The sequence below is a fragment of the Colius striatus genome, chromosome W, assembly GCF_028858725.1.
Source record: "Colius striatus isolate bColStr4 chromosome W, bColStr4.1.hap1, whole genome shotgun sequence".
In the NCBI taxonomy this organism is placed as follows: Eukaryota; Metazoa; Chordata; class Aves; order Coliiformes; family Coliidae; genus Colius; species Colius striatus.
Window position 1 is genome coordinate 6,455,433 of NC_084789.1, and position 26,074 is coordinate 6,481,506.

The 26,074-nt window shown below is 46.0% G+C and overlaps 1 protein-coding gene across 6 annotated transcripts in view; it reads left to right on the forward strand.

Moving 5' to 3' along the window:
• LOC133628391 (ubiquitin-associated protein 1-like) overlaps positions 1 to 26,074 on the forward strand; it is a 78,190-nt gene that overhangs the window by 42,027 nt on the left and 10,089 nt on the right. For 4 of the 6 annotated variants that reach the window (XM_062016515.1, XM_062016512.1, XM_062016513.1 and 1 more), the window contains 5 exons: positions 458 to 498; positions 9,410 to 9,534; positions 12,589 to 13,503; positions 19,154 to 19,189; positions 19,573 to 19,767. In XM_062016515.1, the coding sequence (XP_061872499.1) occupies positions 465 to 498; positions 9,410 to 9,534; positions 12,589 to 13,503; positions 19,154 to 19,189; positions 19,573 to 19,767 (1,305 nt within the window). In that variant the 5' untranslated portion in view covers positions 458 to 464. Of the gene's footprint in view, positions 1 to 189; positions 213 to 457; positions 499 to 9,409; positions 9,535 to 12,588; positions 13,504 to 19,153; positions 19,190 to 19,572; positions 19,768 to 26,074 lie in introns of those variants that run through there. The other 2 variants (XM_062016517.1, XM_062016518.1) reach the window with 2 other exon arrangements.

Below are 26,074 nucleotides of genomic sequence, written 5' to 3' on the forward strand. Positions count from 1 at the left end.
TGTCCCACCACGTCTCTGTGACTGCAAGGAGGTCGTAGGCCCGCATCCGCACCCACATCTCCAGTTCCTCCTCCTGCTTATTCCCCAGGCTGCGTGCATTGGTGTAGAGGCAGCGCAGGGGCTTACTCAAACACACAGGTTTCCCTGGATGGATGCAGGAGGATCCTCCCTGATTTGATACTCCCTCAGGGTGGTCAGCCTTCTGCATCTCGGTGTGTGGCTGAGGGGCACTCATCATTGCATTCCCTGCCCTGTTTCCCTGTTGGAAAGGATGGCTTGTTCTGTGTCATTTCTCCCCCTACTCCCCAAGTCCTTCAGTTTAAAGCCATCTTTGATCAAGTTGGCCAACCTATTCCCAAATATTCCAGTGCCATTTTGAGAGAGGTGTATTACATCCTGCCCTATCACATTACAGTCACATATGAAGTTGTTAAAGCTGTTTTCAAATGTTTTTCAGATTCTAAATGGCTTCTACAAAGTTGGGATCCGACTCTCATGGTAAGTAAAATTTGGCATCCTTGTCTTTTCAACAGGATGAATCCTACTCATGCTGATGACTAATGTCACAGCCTAAAAAGTCCATAGAGACTAATCTGTTTATCCTCTAAGTATTTTTTTTTATATATAAATGAAGTGCCTTGGCTTCCTTCTTGCATAGTTGCTTGCTGATTCTGTTCCTGTTCTCTGGTTAAAGTGAAGTTCAGCCTGTGACTGTTCCCTGCACCTTTATGGCAGAAGAATGCCTTCCCCATGTTTCTTAGCAATCAAAGCTGAACTTTATCACCTGTCACCTTTACTTGATTGATCTGGTGGTTACATGGGGAGCAGATTGTAGACAGTGGTTGGAAATACCCTGTTGCCCTGAAGGAATTGAGCTGCTCCCAGCAATTAGCGAGTTTGGTACAAACTTTCAGTGAAGTTCTTCCTAATATCCACTTGAAACCTCCCCTGGTGCAACTCAAGGCCTCTTTTTCCTCTTGTCCTGTTGCTTGTTACTGAGAAGAGACTGACCCCCATCTTACTACAACCTCCTTTCAGGTAGTTGTAGAGAGCAGTGAGGTCTCTCCTCAGCCTCCTCTTTTCCAGGCTAAATACCCCCAGCTCCCTTAGCCATTCCTCATGAGACTTGTTCTCCAGACCCTTCCCCAGCTTCATTGCCCGTCTCTGGACAAGCTTCAGCACCTCAATGTCTCTCTTGTAGTGAGAGGCCCAAAACTGAACACAGCATTCAAGGTGCAGCCTCACCAGTGTTTAGTAATTAGTGACATCTAGAAATGCATCTCTCCTCTGTTGTGCAAAAAAACACAGATCATACCAAGTCCAGTACAATTATACTGCTGTTGTATTGTGACTGTCAGTTTACAACTTGAAAGCTTTTAACTCCTCTTTCTGAAACTTACATGTGTGGTTTGCGTGACCAAAAAAGCCAAGTTTCACTTGGTTTCAAAACTGTTCCCCCCCTCATAACTGGTAACCAGCTTTATCTGAAATGTTTGCATTTTGCTACCAAACTGCAGGACGCTTCTATGAGTTGACCAGTAATTTCCACATAACACTAAAATGGAGAAAAATCTTACTCTTGTTATGGTTCCTTGGGCCAGGAATATCATCTAGTGCACAGTGTAAAGAGATCAAGATGATGGGTACAGTTTTACCAGGGCTATTCTCAGAACTTCCTCAATATGCTTTTAACTGCTAAAAGGATGAAGTGGTTAACAGCGATATTAAAGAACAAGTCAAAAAACCCTTTAATTGCTTCACATGAACATGTGACTGAAGAAACAGTGGCTTGCATAATACTTTCTATAAGTAGGCTTTGCTTATTGCTTTAGAATTTGCTATTTAAAACAATTTGCACTCTTATTCATCAGTGTGTTCAGGCAGATAGTTCGTCTGTTTACAAGAAAGCCTCCAGGGTTCTTGGCTTTCAGGATGAGATTGTAACTTCACTAGTACTGTTCTGATTGGGCTGGAAAAAGTGAATGTGTGCACATATGCATAAGTGTTTTGCCTCAGGTTTTACCATCAAATGTCATAAAATACTTGATGTGTTTCTTAACCCGTGCTTGCAGGTTTTGTGGCAGAATTCTATTCAAGATGACTGATCATTCTTTAAAAATTGATATACTGGAAAGAAACTAGAAGAAGCTTCCTTAGTCTAGCTGCTGAGGTTAAACTGGCAACTCTCAGTGAAGGCCATCTAATCTAGATGTGTTTAGGGCTTTTTTTTTTTTTTTTTTACTGCACCAAAACAAAATGTATTTTGTAGATATCACAATGTGTGGTTGTACCTCCTGTGGCTAGTGTCTACTTCAGGAAAAGGTGGCAGCTATGTGAGAGGAGGTGTCCGATAGTCTGACCACTGACTGTGTCAATAGATCTAATAAGACAGGTATTTCCATACAGAGCAATTTGGACAGAGAGCAGTGCTGAGAGGTAATCCTGTATTGCTTGGATTCTCCTGCTTAGATCAGGATTTGTGCTGGTGGGACAAAGCAGGGTATAGTAGCAGCCATCACAGTAGACTGAGCAGTCAGGAGCTCTAGTTGAGTCTGGCCGCGTTTTACCACTTTTGGTGCAAAGGCCGCTGCAGTTGCTATTTTTGTGTAAGCAAACACTTTGACATATTCAAGTTCTCCAATTGCCAACTGAAATACAATTTGGATGCTGTGTTGCAAATAGTGGTGGTAATGGCCAGTGAGGTGCCATCTGGATGCTATGCTGTGTAATGCTTGAATGTGTGATTCTTAGTAAGGATGCTAGGGACCATCTGCAATGCAGGTGCAGGAACTGTGACTTTTCGTCAGGATTGAGCATTGGGCTGCTGGCGGTGAGCAGTTACACTGGGCATCGGTCATTTTCTGTATTCCTTTGCTGTTGTTATGGGTGTTTGTTCTTCCTTGTGTTGTTCTATGAAAGTGTCCTTATCTCAACCCACAAAGCTTTTACCTTTTCCTCCTGATTCTCCTCCCCATCCTTCCTAAGTGGGGAGTGAGTCAACGTTTGTGTGGTTTGGTTGCTGACAGACGGGCTTAAACCATAACAGTTCTTTTTGGCACCCACCATGGGGCTCAAAGGCGTAATATAAGGACAGTTTTGACCAGATTGCGGGGGAAAAAAAGATATTGTTATACGGATCTCTTATATTACTAAAATGAGGCAAGCTGGTCATAATGCTGGCTCATTTGTTTACATGGTCGTGTTATGTAAACTCTTACATGCTCTACATGTTCCCTGTGATGCTGTTTATCACCTCAGGGAGAGCGATGAGGACCATCATTTTGTTGTACCGGTGTCACGGTTGAAACCCAGCTGACAATAAATAAACCACACAGTTGCTCACTTCTCCCTATCTCAGCAGGATAGGGAGGAGAATCAGGAGGAAAATGTAAAGCTTTGTGGGTTGAGGTAACGAGAATTTAATAGAACAACACAAGGAGAGAACAAACAGCCATAAGGACAGCAAAGGAATACAGAAAACAAGCCATGCTCACTGCCCACAGCCTGAGGTTTGTTCCTGCTCATGCCACTCCATGCCCCCGCCCCTCCCCCAGCTGTCCTGATATCCTGAGGATGATGTCAGCACATATTGAATGGCTTGGCCACGCCTCCTTGTGGCATCTGGAGAAAGTTAACCCCATCCCTGCCAAACCCAGGACATTATCCACCCCTGTGGTAGTTTAGCCAGGTGTCTACCAAGTCAAAATATCACTCCCCCTCCTACACTGGACAGGAGAGAGAGAGAAATATAACAAGCGGTTTGGGAGTTGAGAGATCGCTCAGCAGTCCTTCAGGTACCAACTGCCTCCAGTGGGGGACCCTCCCAGGATCGCAAGTCCTGACAACAAACCTGCTCTCTGGTGTGGGCTTGCCGCGAAGTTTTCGGCTCTTGGCCTAAAAAAACAGCTCGTAGCCTAAAAAACCAGCTCTAAGCCTACTTCTTCCGGCTCTCAGCCTAGGGTCCGATTCTCAGCTGAGTGGGAAGAAATCCAGTCCTACTCGGTGTGAGTGATAGCAGAAATCTTCACTTTATTGAAAGCAGGCTCTAACTTATATACACTGCAGCTTCAAACTAGCTCAGCAACAGCAACTGATAGGTTACATTTTCATGTTCATCCTACTTGCGGTTTCTGCGATAAGCAAGCTCCCTCATATTTTCACATCTTGTTTTTCCTCGAAGTTGTTTACCACCTTTAGCCAAGAACAGTCCGACCTTGAGGGAACAGAAAGTGGCCTGCTGTCTACGTGACAGCAACTGCTTTAACCATGTCTCTGACTCTGGTCTTGATTGTGCACCAAATCCGTATAACTAGAGCCCAGGCTGCCTTGCCCCAACGGGCCTAGCATTATACCCTGGGATCCATGTCCATGCTCCCTCATTTTTTCTCCACATGGGCTCCTCTCTCCCCACAGACTCCCAGGTCCTGCCAGGAACTTCCTCCAGGGTGGGCTTCCCATGGAGTCACAGCCTCCTTCAGGCATCCACCTGCTCCAGCGTGGGGTCCTCCACGGGCTGCGAGTGGTTCCATGCTCCCCGGTGGTCCTCCATGGTCTGCAGGGGAACAACCTGCCTCACCATGGTCTTCACCACAGGTTACAGGGGAGTCTTTCTTCCTCTTCCCTCTCCTTCTCCACTGATCTTGGTGTCTGTGGAGATGTTTTCACATTCTCACTCCCTATTGCTGCTGCAGTTTAGCAACTGCACAACAACTTCTTCTTCTCAAATACGTTATTCACAGAGGCGCTACCTCCATCACTAATTGGCCAGGCCTGGGTCAGGTGCGGGGTCCATCTTAGAATTGACTGGCCCTAGCCCTACCAGCTATAGGGGAAGCTTCTGGCAGCTCTTTGTTTAAAGAAGCCACCCCTGTAGCTCCCCCCACTACCAAAAACCCTGGCCCAGGCAAAACCACTACAACCCCTCATTCTATACCATCTACGTCATGCCCAGATAAGACACATTCTAATTATTTATAAACATTTTTTGTGTCATTGATATATATATATATATATATATAAAATATATACACACACACAGATATCCTTAGTCCATGGGCCATCCCTCTAAGCTGTCCCTGGAGTTCACTTAATCCATGACTGCAGGGCTCCATCTGTCATAGCAGTCTTTCAGGTTTTCCTGCTCAGTTGATATTAATCCACTGCTTCAGCTTCTCTAGTCTCAGCACTGGGTGCATCTCCTGTATCTGGTCACTCCTTTCAGAAGAGCACACTCAGGACAAAGGATTAAAATCCATATGAAGTATGAAGAATATGTCAGGAAAGACAGTCTTGGTTAATCCTGCTTTGGGAAAAGGCAAATCCATCCAAGGGATTGTTTTTGTTCAAGGACCTGGATGCACTTGGTGGATGATGCAGAAGAATGGGCAAGTTCAATGTGCACCTCAGGGGGATTTGATTTTGGGTGAGAAGAGCCAGTGAACTAAATGGTATTGTGTTAATTGCTAATTAACCCCACCCTTGATACTGGAGCTTCATCCATTCCATAACCACCACTTTGTCATAAAGACCCAGGGCTTTGTCCCGTTGCAAAGGCTGTATTCATGCACTGGAGTGCCAGAGCCAGTTTTAGCACACACACTTCAAGCAGCAGCCTGTGGATTTGTGAGTCTGATTCAACAAGTGCCTTCTATCTTCATGTTACTGTGAATCTGCTGTTCTGCCTCACATATTTTTGTGTAATCCCTGTCCCTGACTCGGGACATGTACTTAGTGCTGGGAATGGAGAAGCTGAAGCAGCAGGTTGATATCATCTGAACAGGAAAACTTGAAAGACTGCTATGACAGATGGAGCCCCAAATTCATGGACCAAATTAACTCCAGGGAAAGGTTAGAGGGATGGCCCATGGACTAAGGGTATGATATCCGTGTATATAAATATATATATCTCAATGACAGAAAAAAAAATGTTGATAAATAATTAGAATGTGTCTTATCTGGGCATGATATAGATGGTATAGAATAAGGGATGGATAATATCCTGTGTTTGGCAAGGACTTTAACTTTCCCCAGATAGCCACAAGGGAGCGTGACCAGGCCATTCCATACCGTGCTGGGAACCATAGCTTAGCAGGTTGAGTGTGGGGAGGTGGGGGGTGAGCGGTTACACTGGGCATCGCTTCTCACTCGTTTTCTGTATTCCGTTGCTATCCTTATGGCTGTTTGTTCTCTCCTTGTGCTGTTCTATTAAATTGTCCTTATCTTAACCCACAAAGCTTTACCTTTTCCTCCTGATTCTCCTCCCATCCTGTAGAGATAGGGAGGAGTGAGCAACTGTGTGGTTTGATTATTGTCAGCTGGGTTTAAACCAGGAGAATTTTTTTTTTCATCCTGATGGTGCAAGTGAGATGTAGGTTATTCAGTCTGATGGTTTCAAAGCTGGAGGAAATACCATCTGTGTCCTAATAGGACTGTGGAACCAGCCAGCGTGGTATCTATTGTGAGAGCTCAAGGGCTGACAGCACATAAACATTTAACTAAAAATTAACAGGATGTTCCTGCTTTCAAAAGCTGATGCTCCTTTTGGAGCTTGTGTCTGTCTTCTTGTAGATGAGTCAACAGTGAAGGAACACAAACAGTACTTAAACTGTCATCTGAGTATGAAAATGGGTCAGATAAAAAAGGAAATAGCAGCAGCAAAAGGAAGACGAGGGGGAATGTGGGCCCGCTACTAATCACAGAGGGTACCCTGGAAACTGAGAATGCAGGGAAGGCCAAAGTACTGAATACCTTCTTTGCTTCAGTCGTTACGGCCAAGGCCGGCCCTGGGGAAGCCCAGTCCAGCAAGGATAATAGGATGGCCAGGACAGCAGAGGACTTGCCCTGGGTGGAAGAGGAAGAGATTAAAGACTTGTTGGGCAAGCTTAAGGCTCATAAATCAATGGGTCCTGATGGGATGCATCCTGGAGTGCTGAGGCAGCTGCCTGATGTGATTGCTAAGCCTCTCTCCATCATTTTTGAACAATCATGGAGGACAGACGAGGTTTCTGAGGACTGGAGAAAGGCCAGTGTCACTCCAGTCTTCAAAAAGGGCAGGAAGGACAAGCCGGGAAACTACAGGACTCTCAGCTTCACCTCCATCCCTGGAAAGGTGATGGAACAACTCATCCTGAATGATGTCATTAAACATATGAAGGAAAAAGTGGTTTTCGGGGGAGTCAACATGGATTCACCAAGGGGAAATCCTGTTTGACCAACCTGATAGCCTCATATGAGTGCATAACCGGCTGGATAGATGAGGGGAGAGCAGCGGATGTCATCTCCCTTGACCTCAGCAAGGCTTTTGACACTGTCTCCCATAACACCCTCATCAGAAAGCTCAGGCAGCGTGGCTAGGATGAGTGGACAGTGAGGTGGATCGAGAGCTGGCTGAATGACAGAGCCCGGAGGGTGGTGATCAATGGCACGGAATCGAGTTGGAGGCTTGTGGCCGGTGGAAAACCACAGGGATCGGTTCTGGGGCCAGTCTTGTTCAACATCTTCATCAACGACCTGGATGAGGGGACAGAGCAAGTTGGCTGATGACACCAAACTGAGAGGACTGGCTGATTCCCCAGAAGGCTGTGCTGCCATTCAGCGGGATCTCAATCAGCTTGAGAGTTGGGCAGAGAGGAACCTCATGAGGTTCAACAAGGACAAGTGCAGAGTCCTGCATCTGGGAAGGAACAACCCCATGCACCAGTACAGGCTGGGGGTCGACCTGCTGCAGAGCAGCTCTGCAGAGAGAGACCTGGGAGTGCTGATTGATAATAAACTAACCATGAGCCAGCAATATGCCCTTGTGGCCAAGGAGGCCAATGGCATCCTGGGATGCATCAAGGACAGTGTAGCCAGCAGGTCAAGGGAGGTTCTTCTCTTCCTCTACTCTGTACTGGTGAGGCCTCATCTGGAGTACTGTGATAATTTCTGGGCTCCTCAGCTCAAGAGGGACTGGGAGCTTGTGGAGAGAGTCCAGCACATGCCTACCAAGATGATCAGGGGACTGGAGCATCTTCCTTATGAGGAAAGGCTGCAGGAACTCAGGCTGTTTAGTCTGGAGAAGGGAAGACTGCGAGGAGATCTCTTTAATATTTATAAGAATATAAATGGTGGATGTCAGGAGGTTGGGACATCCCTTTGTTCTCTAGTAGCTAGCAACAGGACAAGGGGTAATGGGATGAAGCTGGAACACAAAAAGTTCAATTTAAATATAAGAAAAAGCTATTTTACTGTGAGGGTGACGGAGCAGTGGCACAGGCTGCCTAGGGAGGATGTGGAGTCTCCTTCCTTGGAGGTCTTCAAGACCCACCTGGACATGTTCCTATGCGACCTGATCTAGGTTGACCTGCTTCTGCAGGGAGATTGGACTAGATGGTATGTAAAGGTCCCTTCCAACTCTACCATTCTATGATTCTATGATTACCATGTGAAATAGTCTTGAGCTATTTCACTGTGTTTTTTTTAGAGCATCTAGAGTTTGGGCCACTTTGCCCTTGTGACTCCCTCTATCCAGATGTTACTTCTTTCTTGTAGGCCCAAACCTGGATTTTAGCTTTTCTTAGCTGCTCTAAAGCTGGATCATTTTAAACCCTGTTTTTAATATGGCAAAAAATGATGGATTTTTTGTGAGAGATATAAGAGAACACAGTGTTCAGGAGAGCTTCAGGTTCCAGCTGTGTAGGCACAGTCTGGTGACAAGGGCATCTAAGACATTGGGTATATTGACTTCAAAATCTCATAATTTTTTTGATTGTTATGTTGTGTTGTCATGGAATCATAAAATGGTAGGGGTTGGAAGGGACCTTTAGAGATCATCTAGTCCAAACCCTCTGCAGAAGCAGGTCCACCTAGATCAGGTCACCCAGAAACATGTCCAGGCAGATCTCGAGTCTCCTAACTTGGAGGTCTTCCACAACCCCTCTGGGCAGCCTGGGCCAGTGCTCCGTCACCCTCACAGTAAAATAGCTTTTTCTTATATTTAAATGGAACTTTTTGTGTTCCAGCTTCTTTCCCATTACCCCTTTTTCTTTTGCTAGATACAATAGAAAAAAGGGATGTCCCAACCTCCTGACACCCATCATTCATATAAATATTAATGAGATCCCCCCTCAGTCTCCTGTATTCTAGATTAAACAGCCTCAGTTCTCACAGTTTTATTAAGGTTTTTTAAATAGTAATGAGCTACAACATTAACCCCAAACCAGCAACTCCACATACCAAAACCAAAACTGAGGCAATAGAGTCCAAACTAATTCAATGTGTTTCTGGTCAAGTAACTTCCTTTGTATCAAGTCACCCGGTGTAGTTGGGGTGGCAGAGATAAAATAGCTCCCAAATACAGATATGTGAATCTTCACTGAATGCACTGAAACTCATAAGGTGTTCTTGATACTAATTTTGCTTTTGATCTTAGGGCCTTTCAGTTATCTTGATGATGTTCCATTTAAGATAGGAGACAAATTCAAAACTCCAGCAAAGGTTGGATTACCCATTGGATTCTGCCTGCCTGATTCTTCTCAGTTTGTCAGAGAAGCTCGGGTAAGTGATGTGTTTTGCCTTTCATGCTCTCTTCCCCTTCATCCTTGGCCCCTGGGGTGATTTAGCCCTGGCTGGGTGCCAGATGCCCAAGTGGGGAGGAGTGAGCAGCTGTGTAGTTTAGTTATTGTCAGCTGTGTTTAAACCACAACACTTAGAAAAGCTTTCATGAGTTAACCTGGCCCTGAAAGAGCTTATGTTAAATATGCTTATATGATGCTGTTGTGCCAGTAGTCACAGCAAAATCCACTACTGCAAGCAACTGTCATTGGTGTAGCCAGCAGATCCCCTTTGGCTACTGGCACTGGGGTAAGAATACCAATATCCCTTAAACCAGTGAATGTAAAACTCTAGTATCAGGTCCCTTAGGAATCTTTTAGGGGGAACTGAGGAATACTATATTGGTCTTTAGATGTAAAAATACTCTACTGTAGTCTTGAATGACTTGGGGAACTTGTGGACAGGGGTTAATTCAGTGTTGCCAGGTCTGAGTATGATTGTCCCATCTAGTAACACATAACACTTCCCTATGTTACATCTGTTGTCCTGGGGGGAGAGGCTGGGAGGACTGTTAAACTGATCTTGGGATGATCAGTAGTTCCAAAGCAGACCTAAGTGTAGGAAGGAGACAAAATACAATATTCTAATCCAAACTATAGCCAGGTTTTGCACCTAGAGGCAAAATCATAGTCATCGAATCATAAAATGGTAGGGTTGGAAGGGACCTTTAGAGATCATCTAGTCCAAATCCCCTGCCAAAGCAGGTCAGCCTAGATCAGGTCGCATAGGAACATGTCCAGACGGGTCTTGAAGACCTCCAAGGAAGCAGACTCCACAATCTCCCTGGGCAACCTGTTCCAGTGCTCCCTCACCCTCACAGTAAAATAGCTTTTTCTTATATTTAAATGGAACTTTTTGTGTTCCAGCTTCTTTCCCATTACCCCTTGTCCTGTTGCTAACTACTAGAGAATAAAGGGATGTCCCAACCTCCTGACATCCACCCTTTAGATATTTGTAAATGTTAATAAGATCCCCTCTCAGTCTCCTCCAGACTAAACAGCCCCAGTTCCCGCAGCCTTTCCTCATAAGGAAGGTGCTCCCGTCCCTTGATCATCTTGGTGGCCCTGTGCTGGACTCTCTCCAGAAGCTCCCAGTCCCTCTTGAGCTCAGGAGCCCAGAACTGGACACAGTGCTACAGATGAGGCTTCACTAGGGCAGAGTAGAGGAGGAGAAGAACCTCCCTTGACCTTCTGGCTACACTCCCAGGATGCCATTGGCCTTCTTGGCCACAAGGGCACATTGCTGGCTCATGTTTAGTTTATTATCAACCAGGACTCCCAGGTCTCTCTCTGCAGAGCTGCTCTCCAGCAGGTCAACCCCAGCCTGTACTGGTGTATGAGATTGTTCCTTCCCAGATGCAGGACTCTACACTTGTCCTTGTTGAACCTCATGAGGTTCCTCTGCCCAACATGTTTGATAGTGTTCTGTTTAAGACTTTCCGAAGGGAAGGATATTTCATTCGTGATGATGGAAAAAAGTCATTGTCTGTGATTTAATGACAATAAAGTCCAATGATTCATTCACTTCTACGAGCAGATGATAAATATAAATTTTGGAGATGAAGGAAGAGGAATTCATAAAGTATGAATGAAGCCAAGATCATTCAACTCTAGTCTCTAAATTAAACTTTCCTCAAATTAGGGGAAAATCTAATCATCGCTATTTAGTTCTTATTATTTCTTTTCTGGTGTTACAGTCTTTGAATTTTGTTCTGTTTAGTAGTGAAAAAGATACCCTATTTTCATGTTAAAGAAGTAAATATGGCTGCCCCAAGTCATATGACTCTGTGCGAAAGAAGAAAAATTGTTCAAATAATAAAATGTCATAATCACAGTTCTAACCAATATTTATGTCTTAGTTTGCAGCCTTTGTTAACTATAGGGACAGAATGAATGAACACATGGTTAGGGTGCTAGTTGTCTACTTTGCTTCACAGTCTGTGGCATCTCCACCTACTTTGGTGTGACGGGGAGACAGCCATCCAACTTGTCATCCCAAATCAATGCTATATGACTTGCTATCAAAGTTGCAGATAGCCTTGTTTAAAGAAATACCTATCATAGAATCATATGTATCTTCTGCCAGAGAAAAAAAAATCACATATAAGTAAAAAAAAAAGAGTAGAGTTGCTTGTTTATGAACAATATATTCTCTGATCATAAATGAATACTCAGTCCACAGAACCAGACTGCACCTAATCTGAAGCACAGAAACCCAAAAGTGTCCCCAGGTATGGACATGAGGTCCTCAGCATTAAATGCTTTAAGATTTGCTTCTATTCCACTCTAATATTTGCTGTTGTAAATGCACAAACTGATGCATTAAATTCTAATTATGATTAACTCTGAAGAATTACATTTAAAGTTTTAAGATCTTAATAATCTTTCATCATAATGCAACTATTCTCATAGAGATGTAATAAATACCTATCTTTAGCCCCATTAAAAAAACCCAAAAGAGTATCTTCTCACTAAAGGATTCTATTTACTTTTAATATAATTTACCTTAAATCCTAAGGGCAAGCCATTTTTTTTCGTATTCAGCTCAAAGAAAAGGCTTATAAGAAGAGTATAAGAAAAAAACCCAGCACAATAAGAGTTGTCCAAAGATCAGTAATTGTTTTTTTCTAATCCCCATTATTTTAAAACAAACCTCAAATTTTACCTCAAATTTGAACAAAGCACTTCACCATGGCAGCAGCAGACTAAGGATGAATAATCCTTAGAATATTTAAATAAAGCTAACAGTAAAAAAATTCCTGACTTTTCATATAATGGAAGTTTCCGCTGCTGTATTGGGGATTAACAACAGTACATCTTCTGGTATCCTCTAGCTTGGCCAGTTGTAGGCTACAAGAGATGCTGAGGTAAAAAGTGATGCCTGTCTGTGGTAATTCTTATTCCATGTTGCTTATGTTGCTGTTAGAAGTAACAGCTATAATCTTTATTATTTATCTTCTTTTTTCTTCTATCTCCTTTCCCCTCCACCCCTGGTCAGTATGACTTCTCACTGGAAAAGAAAACCATTGAGTGGGCTGAAGATATAAAAAAAATCCAAGCTTCCCAGCAAGAAGCTGAACGCAAGACAGAAGCGCTAGTGACCTCAAAAGCAGCTCCAGAAGACAACAAAATGGGGTTGTCTAAGGGACCTTGCCCTGAGGCCATGCCTCCTCCTATTAACCCCATCCTCGCTAGCCTGCAGCACAATAATATTCTTACTCCCATGCCAGCCAACAGCATCTCTGTAAAGCAAAAGATTCTCAGTCCACCTTGTCCAAAAGCAGACTTCAACCCAGCTGATTTTGAATGTGAAGAAGACCCATTTGACAAACTGGAGTTAAAAACTATCGATGATAAGGAGGAATTAAAAAATATTCTTGAAATTCATGTTGGTACTACTGGGCCAATTGTTGCCCAGCTGTTAGATAATACTTTGTCCAAAGGAAGATCTGAGTCTGTGTTACAAGATGAGGAAGTTCTGGCATCCATAGAAAGGGCCACGCTGGACTTCAAGCCTCTTCACAAACCCAATGGCTTTATCACTTTACCACAGTTGGGAAATTGTGAAAAGATGTCCTTGTCTTCCAAAGTGTCCCTGTCCCCTATCACTTCAGTGAGCAATATCAAATCTTTATCCTTTCCTAAACTTGACTCTGATGAGAGTGATCCAAAATCATCAAAGCTCACAAGCACTTTCCACAGCACTACCTATCTGCGGAACAGCACTTTGCTCAGCTCTTTGCAGACCTGTGCTCAGAGTAAAGATAGTGAACTGAATGGACACCATAGGGTCAGTCTTTCCACTATAAATGAGGACAGTGGTATGGAGACATCAACATTATCCTCTTCATCCAGACTGCCTTCCCTGGCTGTGTCGACAGGAGAAGAATCTTCTGAAAGCACAGCAATCATGGTAAACATGCAGTAGATTAGAACTGGTGTTGCTGGGGGAGATATGGAGGTACAGAGGCAAATATTGCTTCTTGGATTTTAGTTTTGTTTCATGGGAGTGATGTGTAGATCCTCTTGATGTACACAGAAAATTGATCAATCCAACAGGTCTTCAGGCTGGCAGTTCTGAACTTGAGATTATTACTCTGCAGGTTTCCCCAAAATCTGATATTTTTAGCCCAATTCTGATGTCTTCTTTCTTTCTTTTAGTTTTGCATCTCTTGCTGTTCATAGTTGCAAACCTTTGAGCTAAGCATGTATTTTCTTTGTCCAGTTCTGCATTCTTTCTTACCCAACTGAGAGAGGTTATTAAACCTCCTCTTGCACAACTTGAGGCTGCTTCCTCTTGTTCTGTTGCCTATTACTAGGGAGAGGAAACTGTCCTCCCCCACCTGTCCCAGTGTAGTCCACAGATATTTTGTTGTTTATTTCCTCACGAGACTACAAATTGTAACTTTGGATTTGGAGTTACCACTGGAGTTAATGCTTCACCAGTAAATTGAATTTAAGGATTTTTTGGATGTATATAAACCTGTCATTTATCTGAGGCTGTAATGATTCTATCCCAGGTGGTCCTCTCTTCTCTTTTTTTGAAGCTCCCTGGTTTACTTTTTGCAGCATTGGCAGAGGGAGAAATGACTAGTGAAGATGACAGATTTGAATTAAACAAAGCTGGTCAGACCTGAGTAGTGCAATGCATTTTATTCACAGAAATCTTCAGTTATGGGAGATGGTGCACTCCTGAGAGACTAGAGTATATACTGCTGCAGTAGCAGGACATGTGCAGGCACAAGCTGTTGGCATGACTCCCGGTCTCTGTATGGAGTCCCTAAAAGTAGGCACAGCGTGCAATCACAGTGAAAGCACTGCACCTCCCCTTCTTGAAGGGTACAGTAATGCAAGTTTGAGATGTAAGGGAGCATGGCTCTTGAGTGACCAGCCCTGGCTTTGTCCCCTGCAATTCCTTCAGGCGCTTCCCTTCTATGCTGGAAGTCACTGACCACAAGCACAGGTTGTCAAATTCAAGTAGGTTAAGGAGGAGGAGTTGCTTTTCCCAGACTCTTGAAACTCTGCTGTCAGAAGCAGTTTTGGTTTTTCTGCCAGCAGCATCAATAACAAATCATCATTCTTCAGTTTGATAACCAGCTGATTTAAGGGCTACTCCAGTCCCCAATTTCAGTGTATTCCAGTGCTTTTTGCTGTATCAGAAATGCCTGGAGAGGGTGTGTGTGAAGAGCTTTGTACCTCTCTACCACTATGAGTTCTTGGGTAAACCAGATCACATTGAACATGATTTCTCAGGCTTCGTCTCCTAGAAGAGAAATTCTTACCCTGCAGATAAACAAAACCTCCTTGGTGGTGTATGGTGGTTTAACTCCGGCTCTATGTCAGATGCCTACCAAGTCATAGAATCATAGAATGGTAGGGGTTGGAAGGGACCTCTAAAGATCATCTAGTCCACCCCCCCCTGCAGAAGCAGGTCCACCTAGATCAGGTCACAAAGGAATATGTCCAGGCGGGTCTTGAAGACCTCCAAAGAAGGAGACTCCACAACCCCTCTGGGCAGCCTGTTCCACTGCTCCGTCACTCTCACAGTGAAATAGTTTTTTCTTATGTTTAAATGGAACTTTTTGTGTTCCAGCTTCATCCCATTACCCCTTGTCCTGTTGCTAGCTACTAGAGAAAAAAGGGATGTCCCAACCTCCTGACATCCACCATTTAGATATTTGTAAATGTTAATAAGATCTCCCCTCAATCTCCTCTTCTCCAGACTAAACAGCCCCAGTTCCCTCAGCCTTTCCTCATATGAAAGATGTTCCATTCCCCTGATCATCTTGGTGGCCCTGCACTGGACTCTCTCCAGCACTTCCCTGTCCCTCTTGAGCTGAAGAGCCCAGAACTGGACACAGTACTCCAGATGAGGCCTCACCAGGGCACAGTCGAGACGGAGAAGAACCTCCCTTGGCCTGCTGGCCACACTCTTCTTGATGCCATTGGCCTTCTTGGCCATGAGGGCACATTGCTGGCTCATATTTAGCTTATTATCAACCAGGACTCCCAGGTCTCTCTCTGCAGAGCTACTCTGCAGCAGTTTGACCGCCAGCCTGTACTGGTGCATGGGGTTGTTCCTTCCCAGATGCAGGACTCTGCACTTGTCCTTGTTGAACCTCATGAGGTTCCTCTCTGCCCAACTCTCAAGCCATTTGAGATCCTGCTGAATGGCAGCACGGCCTTCTGGTGAATCAGCCAGGCCTCCCAGTTTGGTGTCATCAACGAACTTGCTGATGGTACACTCTGTCCCCTCATCCAGGTCGTTGATGAAGATGTTGAACAAGACTGGCCCCAGAACCGATCCCCGTGGATCGCCACAGGCCTCCAAATCGATTCTGTGCCATTGATCACCAACCTCTGGGCTCTGTCATTCAGCCAGCTCTTGATCCATCTCACTGTCCACTCATCCAAGCCACACTGCCTGAGCTTTCTGATGAGGGTGTTATGGGAGACAGTGTCAAAAGCCTTGCTGAAGTCAAGGTAGGTGACATCCGCTGCTCTCCCCTTATCTAGCCAGCTGGTTATGCACTCATATGGAGGCTATCAGGTTGGTCAAACAGGATTTCCATTTGGTGAGTCCATGTTGACTTCCTCTGATAACCATCTTTTCCTTCATGTGTTTAGTGACGTCATTCAGGATGAGTTGTTCCATCACCTTTCCAGGCATGGAGGTGAGGCTGACCAGCCTGTAGTTTCCTGGGTCATCCTTCTTGCCCTTTTTGAAGACTGGAGTGACATTGGCCTTTCTCCAGTCCTCAGACACCTCACCTGTCCTCCATGATTGTTCAAAAATGATGGAGAGAGGCTTAGCAATCACATCAGCCAGCTCTCTCAGCACTCTAGGATGCATCCCATCAGGACCCATTGACTTATGAGCCTTAAGCTTGCCCAACAAGTCTTTAACATTTTCCTCTTCCACCCAGGGCAAGTCCTCTGTTGTCCTGGCCATCCTGTTATCTTTGCCAGACTGGGATTCCCGAGGGTCAGTCTTGGCCGTAAAGACTGAAGCAAAGAAGGCATTCAGTACTTCGGCCTTCTCTGCGTCCTCAGACACCAGGGCACCCTCAGCATTTAGCAGCGGGCCCACATTCCCCCTTGCCATCCTTCTCCTGCTGATGTACTTGAAAAATGTCTTATTGCTGTCCTTAACATCCCTGGCTAAATTTAATTCTAGAAGGGCTCTAGCCTTCCTAGTTGCACCCCTGCATGCCCTGACAATGTTCCTAGACTCTTCCCAAGAAGCCAGCCCCTGTTTCCAGCTCTCACAGATGTCTGCTTTCTGCCTGAGTTGTCCCAGCAGATCCTTGCTCATGCATGGAGGCCTCCTACCTCCTTTTCCTCCTTTCTTGCACACTGGGACACACTGATCCTGGGCTTGGAGGAAGTGGTCCTTGAAGATTGACCATCTCTCATTGGCACTTCTGTCTTCTAGAATCATATCCCATGAGATCCATCCAAGTAGATCTTTGAAGAAGCCAAAATCAGCTCGCCTGAAATCCTTGGTCACGGTCCTGCTTTGTGGCCTGCCTCTTCCACACAGGATCTTGAACTCTACCATCTCATGGTCACTGCAGCCGAGGTTGCCTCCAACCTTCACATCCCCAACCAGGCCCTCCTTATTTGTCAGTACCAGGTCCAGCAGCACACCCCTCCTGTGACAGGAAGCTGTCGTCAACAATCTGTAGGAACCTCCTAGACTGTGTGTGCTTGGCTGTGTGGCTATCCCAGCAAATATCAGGGTGGTTGAAGTCCCCTATGAAGACCAGGGATTGTGACTGTGAGGCAGCTCTCAGCTGTTTGTAGAAGGCCTCATCCACATCCTCCTCCTGATCAGGTGGCCTGTAGCAAACTCCTACAACAATAACACCTGCCTTGCCCTGCCCATTAACTTTTACCCATAAGCACTCTACCCGCTCCTCATCCCCACCCAGGCAGAGTTCAGTACACATTAATTGCTCCCTCACATAGAGAGCAACTCCACCTCCATGCCTTGTTAGTCTGTCTTTCCTGAACAATACATAGCCCTCCATGGCTGTGCTCCAGTCATGGCAGCTGTCCCACCACGTCTCTGTGACCGTAATGAGGTCGTAGCCCCGCATCCGCACCCACATCTCCAGTTCCTCCTGCTTATTCCCCAGGCTGCGTGCATTGGTGTAGAGGCAGCACAGGGGCTTACTCAAACACACAGGTTTCCCTGGATGGGTGCAGGAGGCTCCTCCCCGGTTCGACTCTTTCTCAGGATGGTCAGCCTTCCGTATCTCAGCCCAGTGTGCAGATTAAGGGCACTTATCCTTGCATTCCCTGTCCTGCCCTGTTTCACAGCTAGAGGGGACAGCTTGTTCTGTTTTACTTCTCCCCCCACCCCCCAAGTCCCTTAGTTTAAAGACATCTTTTTAAAATTTGCTAGTCTACTCCCAAACAATCCAGTGCCTTTACGGGAGAGTTTAATCCCATCCTATCAAGCTGTAGTCCCCAAGGAAGGATCCATTGTCAAAGTACCCAAAGCCTTCTTGCACCAGCCTCTCAGCCAGGAGTTCACTTGGCTGATTTTTCCATTGCAAACTCCTCCTTTATAATGCATGGGTCCCCCCAAGTGGTCACAGTCTCCTTTGTGCATCCGCCCGCTCCGGCATGGGGTCCTCCACGGGCTACGAGTGGATCTCTGCTCCCCTGTGCTTCTTGGACTGCAGGGGCACAGCTGCTTCACCATGGTCTTCACAGGTCGCAGGGGAATTTCTCTTCCAGTGCCTGGGCACCTCCTCCCCCTCCTTCTCCAATGATCTTGGTGTCTTCAGAGATGTTTTCACATACTCCCTGTTGTTGCTGAAGTTTATCAACTTCACAGCAACTTCTTCCCCTTCTCAAATAGGTGAATCACAGAAGCATTACCTCAGTCACTAATTGGCCAGGCCTTGGTCAGCAGTGAGTCCATCTTAGAGTCAACTGGTACTGGCCCTATCAGCTACAGGGGAAGCTTCTAGCAGCTCAGCACTACATGATGTTTTGTGTTTTTTTGCAAAAAAGTGGAATTTTTCAAAGTCCTAATAAATTTTCTCAGAATTGGTTTTCTATAAACAAGTTTTTTTGTTTAGTTTGTGCCTAAATAAGGCTGTTCTGAAAGAAGTGGACAAGCTTTCAAGCAATCCATGTTGGCATAATAAATATTTAAAAATGCGAGCAAAACTGAGTCTCTTGCTCCACAGTGATTTCTTGCAGTGTTTTCTAATTCTGTTTAAAATGTAGGAAGACTTAAAAATGGATGAACTGAAGCATGCAGATGCAGTCTGGTAAAGTTTCGACTGTGCTGTTGTTATCTTGGGCAGGGTAGATAAGTCTCTAGGCAATGACTTCAAAATTATCACTGTCATTCAGGCAGCATAGCACTGAGTCAAGAGAGCCAGTATATTATGCTGACCTGTATGAACGTGTAACTGACAGAATAAACAAGTTTACATCTATTATGAGAGGGGACATATCCTTCTTGGAATATCTAGCTGTAGCAAATTCTGCTGACTGGTACATAATGTTTATTGTCATCTTATTTGTGTGTTGTCCAACAGGTATACACAGACTGCAAGGAAACAGAAATCCCCATGGTAAGTTCCCAAATACATGTGTGCCTGCACTGGATTGTGTTTCTGATTCCTTTGAGGTGATGAGTAAGCTTAGGGTAAAGGAAGCAATCTCTATGCTTCCCCTAAGGTACAGGGTTTGGTTGTATTGCAAGGACCTTCATTGTTGCAAAGACTGGGTATGAAAAGGTTTTGGTCCCACTGGTAGGAGTGGGTATGTTGTGAAGAATCTGGGTTGGGAGTCAGATTCTGTACACTGCTTGGTTTCATCCTAATAGTGAGTAACTTCATGAAAGCAGTCTATAAAGCCACTCAATTATGTGGGGTATCCTGGTTCTGCACTAGTCAGAAATGGGATGTAGGGATGCAAATGACCATTACCTCAACCTCTGGATTTTCCCCTTTAGGTAATGCACCAAAATTTCCCAGTGTCTAAAGTGCCAAATAACACCAGCTGCACGAGGCAGTCAGGTGGCCCCACTCCTGAGCAGCAGTCCCTCTCCTCTAGTGAGAGGCAGTGTGTAGAGACGGTTGTCAACATGGGGTACTCGCCTGAGAACGTCCTGAAAGCCATGAAGAAGAAAGGACAGAACATAGACCAGGTAAGAGCTTGGGCAACAGGAGAAGAATCCTTGTTTGGATGCTGTTTCTGCTGAGAAACAACCTCGGATTTGCAAATGGGATGGGGGAAATACTTTTATTCTAACAGGAGGTTGCAGACTGTAGCTGCTGCAGTGTTAACTGCTAGGGAAGTTGTCACCTGGCAGTAAAGGCTCCCAAAACCAAAGAAAAAGAGTCTGCATGTGTTTCCGAGAGACTGCTTGAATCAGTCATGCCTGTGGGTGCTGGGTTGGAGCTGTGCTGAGCTTGGGATGGGCCCTTAGCTCCACATGAAGCTGGGAGAGATACTGGGCCTTTCCCTGGAGCCCCACAGCCATCCAAAGGAAGCTCAGCATGGCACTACACCCTGCTTAGTGCCATGTGACAAAAAAACAGCCAACTTCTCTCATTCTGAGCACAAGGGGTTACCGTACTAATCTTGTAGAGGTTGGTCGTTGTGGGCTTATGACAGCCCTTCTCTGAAAGGCTCTCACAAGGCACCACTGACCAACTTTCTTTCTTTTATGTGCCCTGGCTGTGGTCCTTCCTGCCTCAACGTGTTGCCTCAAACCATTTGAGAAAACCAGGTCACAGACCATAAAAACACTGCAGGGTGAAATGTGGCTCTTTGATATGCTTCAAACAAACATTTTAAAGCAGGGAGAGTGTGGCCAAGCTTACTGTGCAATGCATTGCATGGCAGAACTGTATCTGGGGAGGAGGAGGAGTGTCACAGTGAAGGCTTTAAACTAGATTTGAAGGGCGAAAGAGGTAAAACCAGGCTTGACAGAAATAAGCCTCGAGACAGTGTACCTATGTCTGAGGAATGGTCTGCTGCCAACATCCTTGAGTCTGCTGACTCGGTGGAAGCTGGAGATGGAGATCATTGTGCAGCAGGGAAACGAGGCCACAGAATCTTAAGGGTTGGAAGGGATCTTGAAAGATCATCTAGTCCAACTGCCCTGACAGAGCAGGACCTCCTAGAGTAGGTCACACAGGAACTTGTCCAGGTGGGTTTGGAATGTCTCCAAAGAAGGAGACTCAACAACCCATCTGGGCAGCCTGTTCCAGTGCTCCCTCACCCTCACACTGAAGTTTTCCTTGTGTTTCTTTGGAACCTATTATGTTCCAGCTTGTACCCGTTGCCCCTTGTCCTATCATTGGACATCATTGAGAAGAGCCCGGCTCCATCCTCCTGACAACCACCCTTTATGTGTTTGTAAACATTACTGAGATCACCCCTCAGTCTCCTCTTCTCCAAGCTAAAGAGCCCCAGCTGCCTCAGCCTTTCATCATAAGGGACATGCTCCACTCCCTTAATCATGGTGGCCCTGCGCTGAACTCTCTCCAGCAGCTCCCCGTCCTTCTTGAACTGAGGGGCCCAGAACTGGACACAATATTCTAGATGTGGTCTCACAAGGGCAGAGTAGAGGGGCAGGAGAACCTCTCTCAACCTACTAACCACAGCCTTTCTAATACATCCCAGGATGCCATTGGCATTCTTAGCCATGAGGGCACATCGCTGGCTCCTGGTCATCCTGCTGTCCACCAGGACCACCCTTTCCCCTACACTACTCTCTATTCCCCAACCTGTACTGGTACATGGGGTGATTCTTTCCCAGATGCAAGACTCTACACTTGCCCTTGTTGAATTTCATTAGATTTCTCCCCGCTCAACTCTCCAGCCTGTCCAGGTCTCATTAAATGGCAGCACAGCCTCCTGGTGTGTCAGCCACTCCCCCCAGTTTAGTATCGACAGTAAACTTGCTGACAGTGCCCTCTGTTCCCTCAGAAAGGTAATTAATGAATATATTGAACAGTACCGGTCCAGCACTGACCCCTGAGGGACTCCACTAGATACAGGCCTCCAACTAGTCCCTGCCCCATTGATCACAACTCTCTGCGTTCTTCCCTTCAACCAGTTAACAATCCACCTCACTACCTGATCATCCAGCCCACACTTTCTCAGTTTTGCTGCAAGGATTCTGTGGGAGATGGTGTCAAATGCTTTACTGAAATTGAGATAAACCACATCCACTGCACTACCACCACCTATCCACCTGGTTACATCTTCATAAAAGGCTATCAAGTTGGTCAAACACGACTTCCCTTTGGTAAAGCCATGTTGACTGCTTCTAATGACCCTCTTGGCCTGGAGACAGCACCCAGGATAAGTTGTTCCATCACCTTTCCAGGGTTGGAGGTGAGGCTGACTGGTCTGTAGTTACCTGGTTCCTCCTTCTTACCCTTTTTGAAAACTGGAGTGACATTTACTTTCCTCCAGTCCTCCAACACCTCTCCTGGTTTCCATGACTTGCTACAATGATGGAGAGTGGTCTAGCAATGACTTCCGCCAGCTCCCTCAGCACCTGCAGGTGCATCCCATCAGGGCCCATGGATTTATGTACATCCAGATTGCTCAACTGATCCTTAACCTAGTCCTCATCAACCAAACAAAACTCCTCCTTTAACTTGACTTCCTCTGGAGTCTGGGGCTCCTGAGGACAGTGTCCAGCAGTACAGACAGAGGCAAAGAAGGCATTCAGTAACTCTGCCTTCTCTGTATCCTCTGTCACACCTCTATCTTGACATAGAGTATCTTGACATTTGTCATGGTTTGACATGAAGCCATTTCTGGTAATGGGGAAGGAGCTGTAAAGATGGCTCCTATAAAAAGTTGCTCGAAACAGGCTGCCCAGATGAGTTGTTGAATCTCCTTCTTTGGAGACATTCAAAATCCACCTGGACGAGTTCTTGTGTGACCTACTCCAGGTGGTCCTGCTCTGGCAAGGGGGTTGGACTAGATGATCTTTCAAGGTCCCTTCCAACCTTTAAGATTCTGAGATTCTGTGAAAGTCTCCCCAGCTCTGAGCCAGACCCACTTCTGGGGCTGAGCCAATTAGACACCTCCATGATTACTTTTTAAGAACAAGAAGCCGGAAGAGGAGAGTGCTTCCCGTTTCTTTCTTCTTCTATCCCTTCCTTCTTTTCTGGACAGTGGTTGTGCAAGGAGTTGGAAGAGAAACAACCTTGCGGACCCCAAAGTCAGTGAGGGAAGAGAGGAGTAGATGTGCTAGAGCAGAGACTCCTCTGCATCCTGCAGAGAGGACTGGTGAAGCAGTGATTTGTTTGCATTTTGTTAAAGACCCTGCATCAGGGGCAGTGACTCACTCTGTTAAAGACCCCGTGCCAGAGGCAGTGACTATGGCCAGAGGAGGGTGTGTCCCATGGGGGGGACCCAATATCCCCAGAAGCTGTAGTTGTGGGGAAGAACCCACACCAAAGAAGTTAATTTAAATTATGCCCAGAAGAGGCTGTGTCCCGTGGGAGTGACCCTGTATCTGCAGAAGCTGCAACTGTGGGGAAGAACCCACCCCAGAGATGTTCATTAAGGTCTGCGTCCCGTGTGAGGGACCCTGTATTGGCAGAAGCCTCAGCTGCTGGGAAGAACCCACACCAGATAAGTTCTTAAGGACTGTGTCCTGTGGGAGGGACCCCGTATGGGAGCAGGGGAAGAATGCAAGGAGTCGTCCTCTGAGGAGAGAGAAGCAGCAGAGACCATCTGTGAGAGACTGACCACAGCCCCCATTCCCTACCCCCCCAAGCCGTTGAGGGGGGAGGAAGTAGAGATATCGGGAGCAGTGTGCTGAGCCCAGGAAGGAAGGAGGGATGGGGGAGGGAAGATCTTAAAGTGCTGGTTGTAATTTTCTCATCATCTTCCTCTCTTTTTGCTTTTTGTTCTGTTCTGTTTCTTGTAGACAGTAGTATAAACTTTCCTCTCTCACTTGAGTAGTGGAGTCTGTTTTGCCTGGAACCATAATTGCCCTTGTTTCAATCCACAACATCCTTTGGTATCTTTTTTTTCCTCCCATCTCGCTGGGGCCTCTGCTGTTCTAAGGAGGGCGGGAGTGGATGGAGGGCACTGTAGTGAGGCAAGTGATGTTCATGCTGGAATGCAAACAGGCAACATCACAACCAACAACCTTTTGTTTGCACTTCCTTATATATCCTATGTCTGCCCATGTGATCGCACCAGGCTCAATTGATTATTCTATCTTCTTCATGTGCTGAGCACACAGCACCTGTTCTTAATGATTGGAAGCAGCTTGCCAACTTCAGCCCCTGCATCAACTCCCTTGTTATACAATACCTTGTTTATTCAACCACCACCTTTCTTCAAACTGAAGAAGTATCTGGCTGGTCCAAATCATATCCTTTTTCAATTAAACACACACCCACAGGGCACCAAGCAAGAGACTGTTGTGGTGCTTCATTGCTGGCTGGGCAAAACTATGACAAAAGTTTAGAGGTCACTGATGGTGAGGATAGGGTTGAGTGTTTATGGGTAAGAATCAGGGGGAAGGACAACAAGAGGAGTATCATGGTGAGAGTCTGCTATAGACCGCCGAGCCAGGATGAGGACGTAGATGAGATGTTCTTTAGGCAGATGGGAAAACTCTCAGGATTGCTGGCCCTCGTTTTCATGGGGGACTTCAACTTACCAGATGTCTGCTGGGAATACAACACAGCAGAGAGGAGACAGTCCAGGAGGTTCCTGGAGTGTATGGAAGATAACTTCCTCACCAGCTGCATGAGAGAGCCAATGAGGGAAGGTGCCTTGTTTGACCTGGTGTTTGCGAACAAAGAAGGTCTGGTGGGGATGGTTGGAGGCTGCCTAGGGCACAGTGATCATGAAATGATCAAGTTCTCAATCCTCAGAGAAGCAAGGAGGGGGATCAGCAGAACTGCTACCTTAGATTTCTGGAAGGCAGACTTTGACATGCTTAGGAGGTTGGTGTAGCCAGTGTCCCTTGGGAGGCAGTCCTGAAGGGCAAAGGAGTCCAGGAAGGCTACACGTTCTTCAAGAAGGAAATCTTAAAAGTGCAGGATCAAGCTGTCCCCATGTGCAAGAAGATGAGCTGGTGGGGCAGAAGACCACCCTAGCTGAACAGGGAGCTTCTGCTGGAGTTCAGGAGGAAAAAGAGAATTTAAGATCTTTGAAAGAATGGTCAGGCAGCCTGAGAGGGCTACAAGGATGTTGTGAGGTCATGTAGAGAGAAAATTAGAAGGGCCACGGCTCAACTAGAACTTAAGCTGGCCACTGCTGTAAAAGACAATAAGAAAAGCTTCTATAAATATATCAGCAACAAAAGGAGGGCTAAAGGGAATCTTCATCCTTTACTGGATGCAGGCGGAAGCTTAGTGACTGTCATGGTAAGAGTGACCAAGGATGAGACAAAGGCTGAGGTATTTAATGCCTTCTTTGCCTCAGTCTTCAATAGTAAAACCACCTGTCCTCCAAGTACCCAGCCCCCTGAGCCAAAAGACAGGGACAGGGAACAGACTGAAGCTGCTTTAGTGCAAGGGGAAATGGTGTGTGATCTGCTGCTCTACCTGGACTCACCCAAGTCCATGGAGCCAGATGGGATCCACCTGAGGGAGCTGGTGGAAGTGCTTGCTGAGCCACTCTCCATCATCTACTAGCAGTTCTGGCTCACTGGGGAGGTCCCACTGGACTGGAGAATGGCAAATGTAACACCCATCTACAAGAAGGGCTTGAAGGAGGATCGTGGGAACTATAGGCCTGTCAGCCTGGCCTCAGTGCTGGGAAAAGTTATGGACCAGATTATACTGAGTGCCACTGTGAGGATGTGTTCTTCCTGGACTTTAGTAAGGCCTTTGACACAGTCTCCAACAGCATCCTCCCAGAAAAACTGGCTGCCCATGGCTTGGATGGACCTACTCTGAGATGGGTGGAAAACTGGCTGGATGGCCAGACCCAGAGAATCATAGCAAATTGAGTTAAAACCAGTTGGAAGCCAGTTACCAGTGGTGTTCCTCAGGACTCAGTGTTGTGGCCTGTTTTATTTAACATCTTTATCAATGATCTGGATGAGGTAATTGAGTGCACCCTCAGCAAATTTGCTGATGACACCAAGCTGGCTGGGAGCATAAACCTGCTTGAGGGAAGGAAGGCTCTTCAAAGGAACCTGGTGTTACATTAGAATCATAGAATCATAGAATGGTAGGGGTTGGAAGGGACCTTTAGATATCATCTAGTCCACCCCCCCCTGCAAAAGCAGGTCCACCTAGATCAGGTCACATAGGAACATGTCCAGACAGGTCTTGAAGACCTCCAAGGAAGGAGACTCCACAACCCCTCTGGGCAGCCTGTTCCACTGCTCTGTCACCCTCACAATGAAGTAGCTTTTTCTTATGTTTAAGTGGAACTTTTTGTATTCCAGCTTCATCCCATTACCCCTTGTCCTGTTGCTAGCTACTAGAGAAAAAAGGGATGTCCCAACCTCC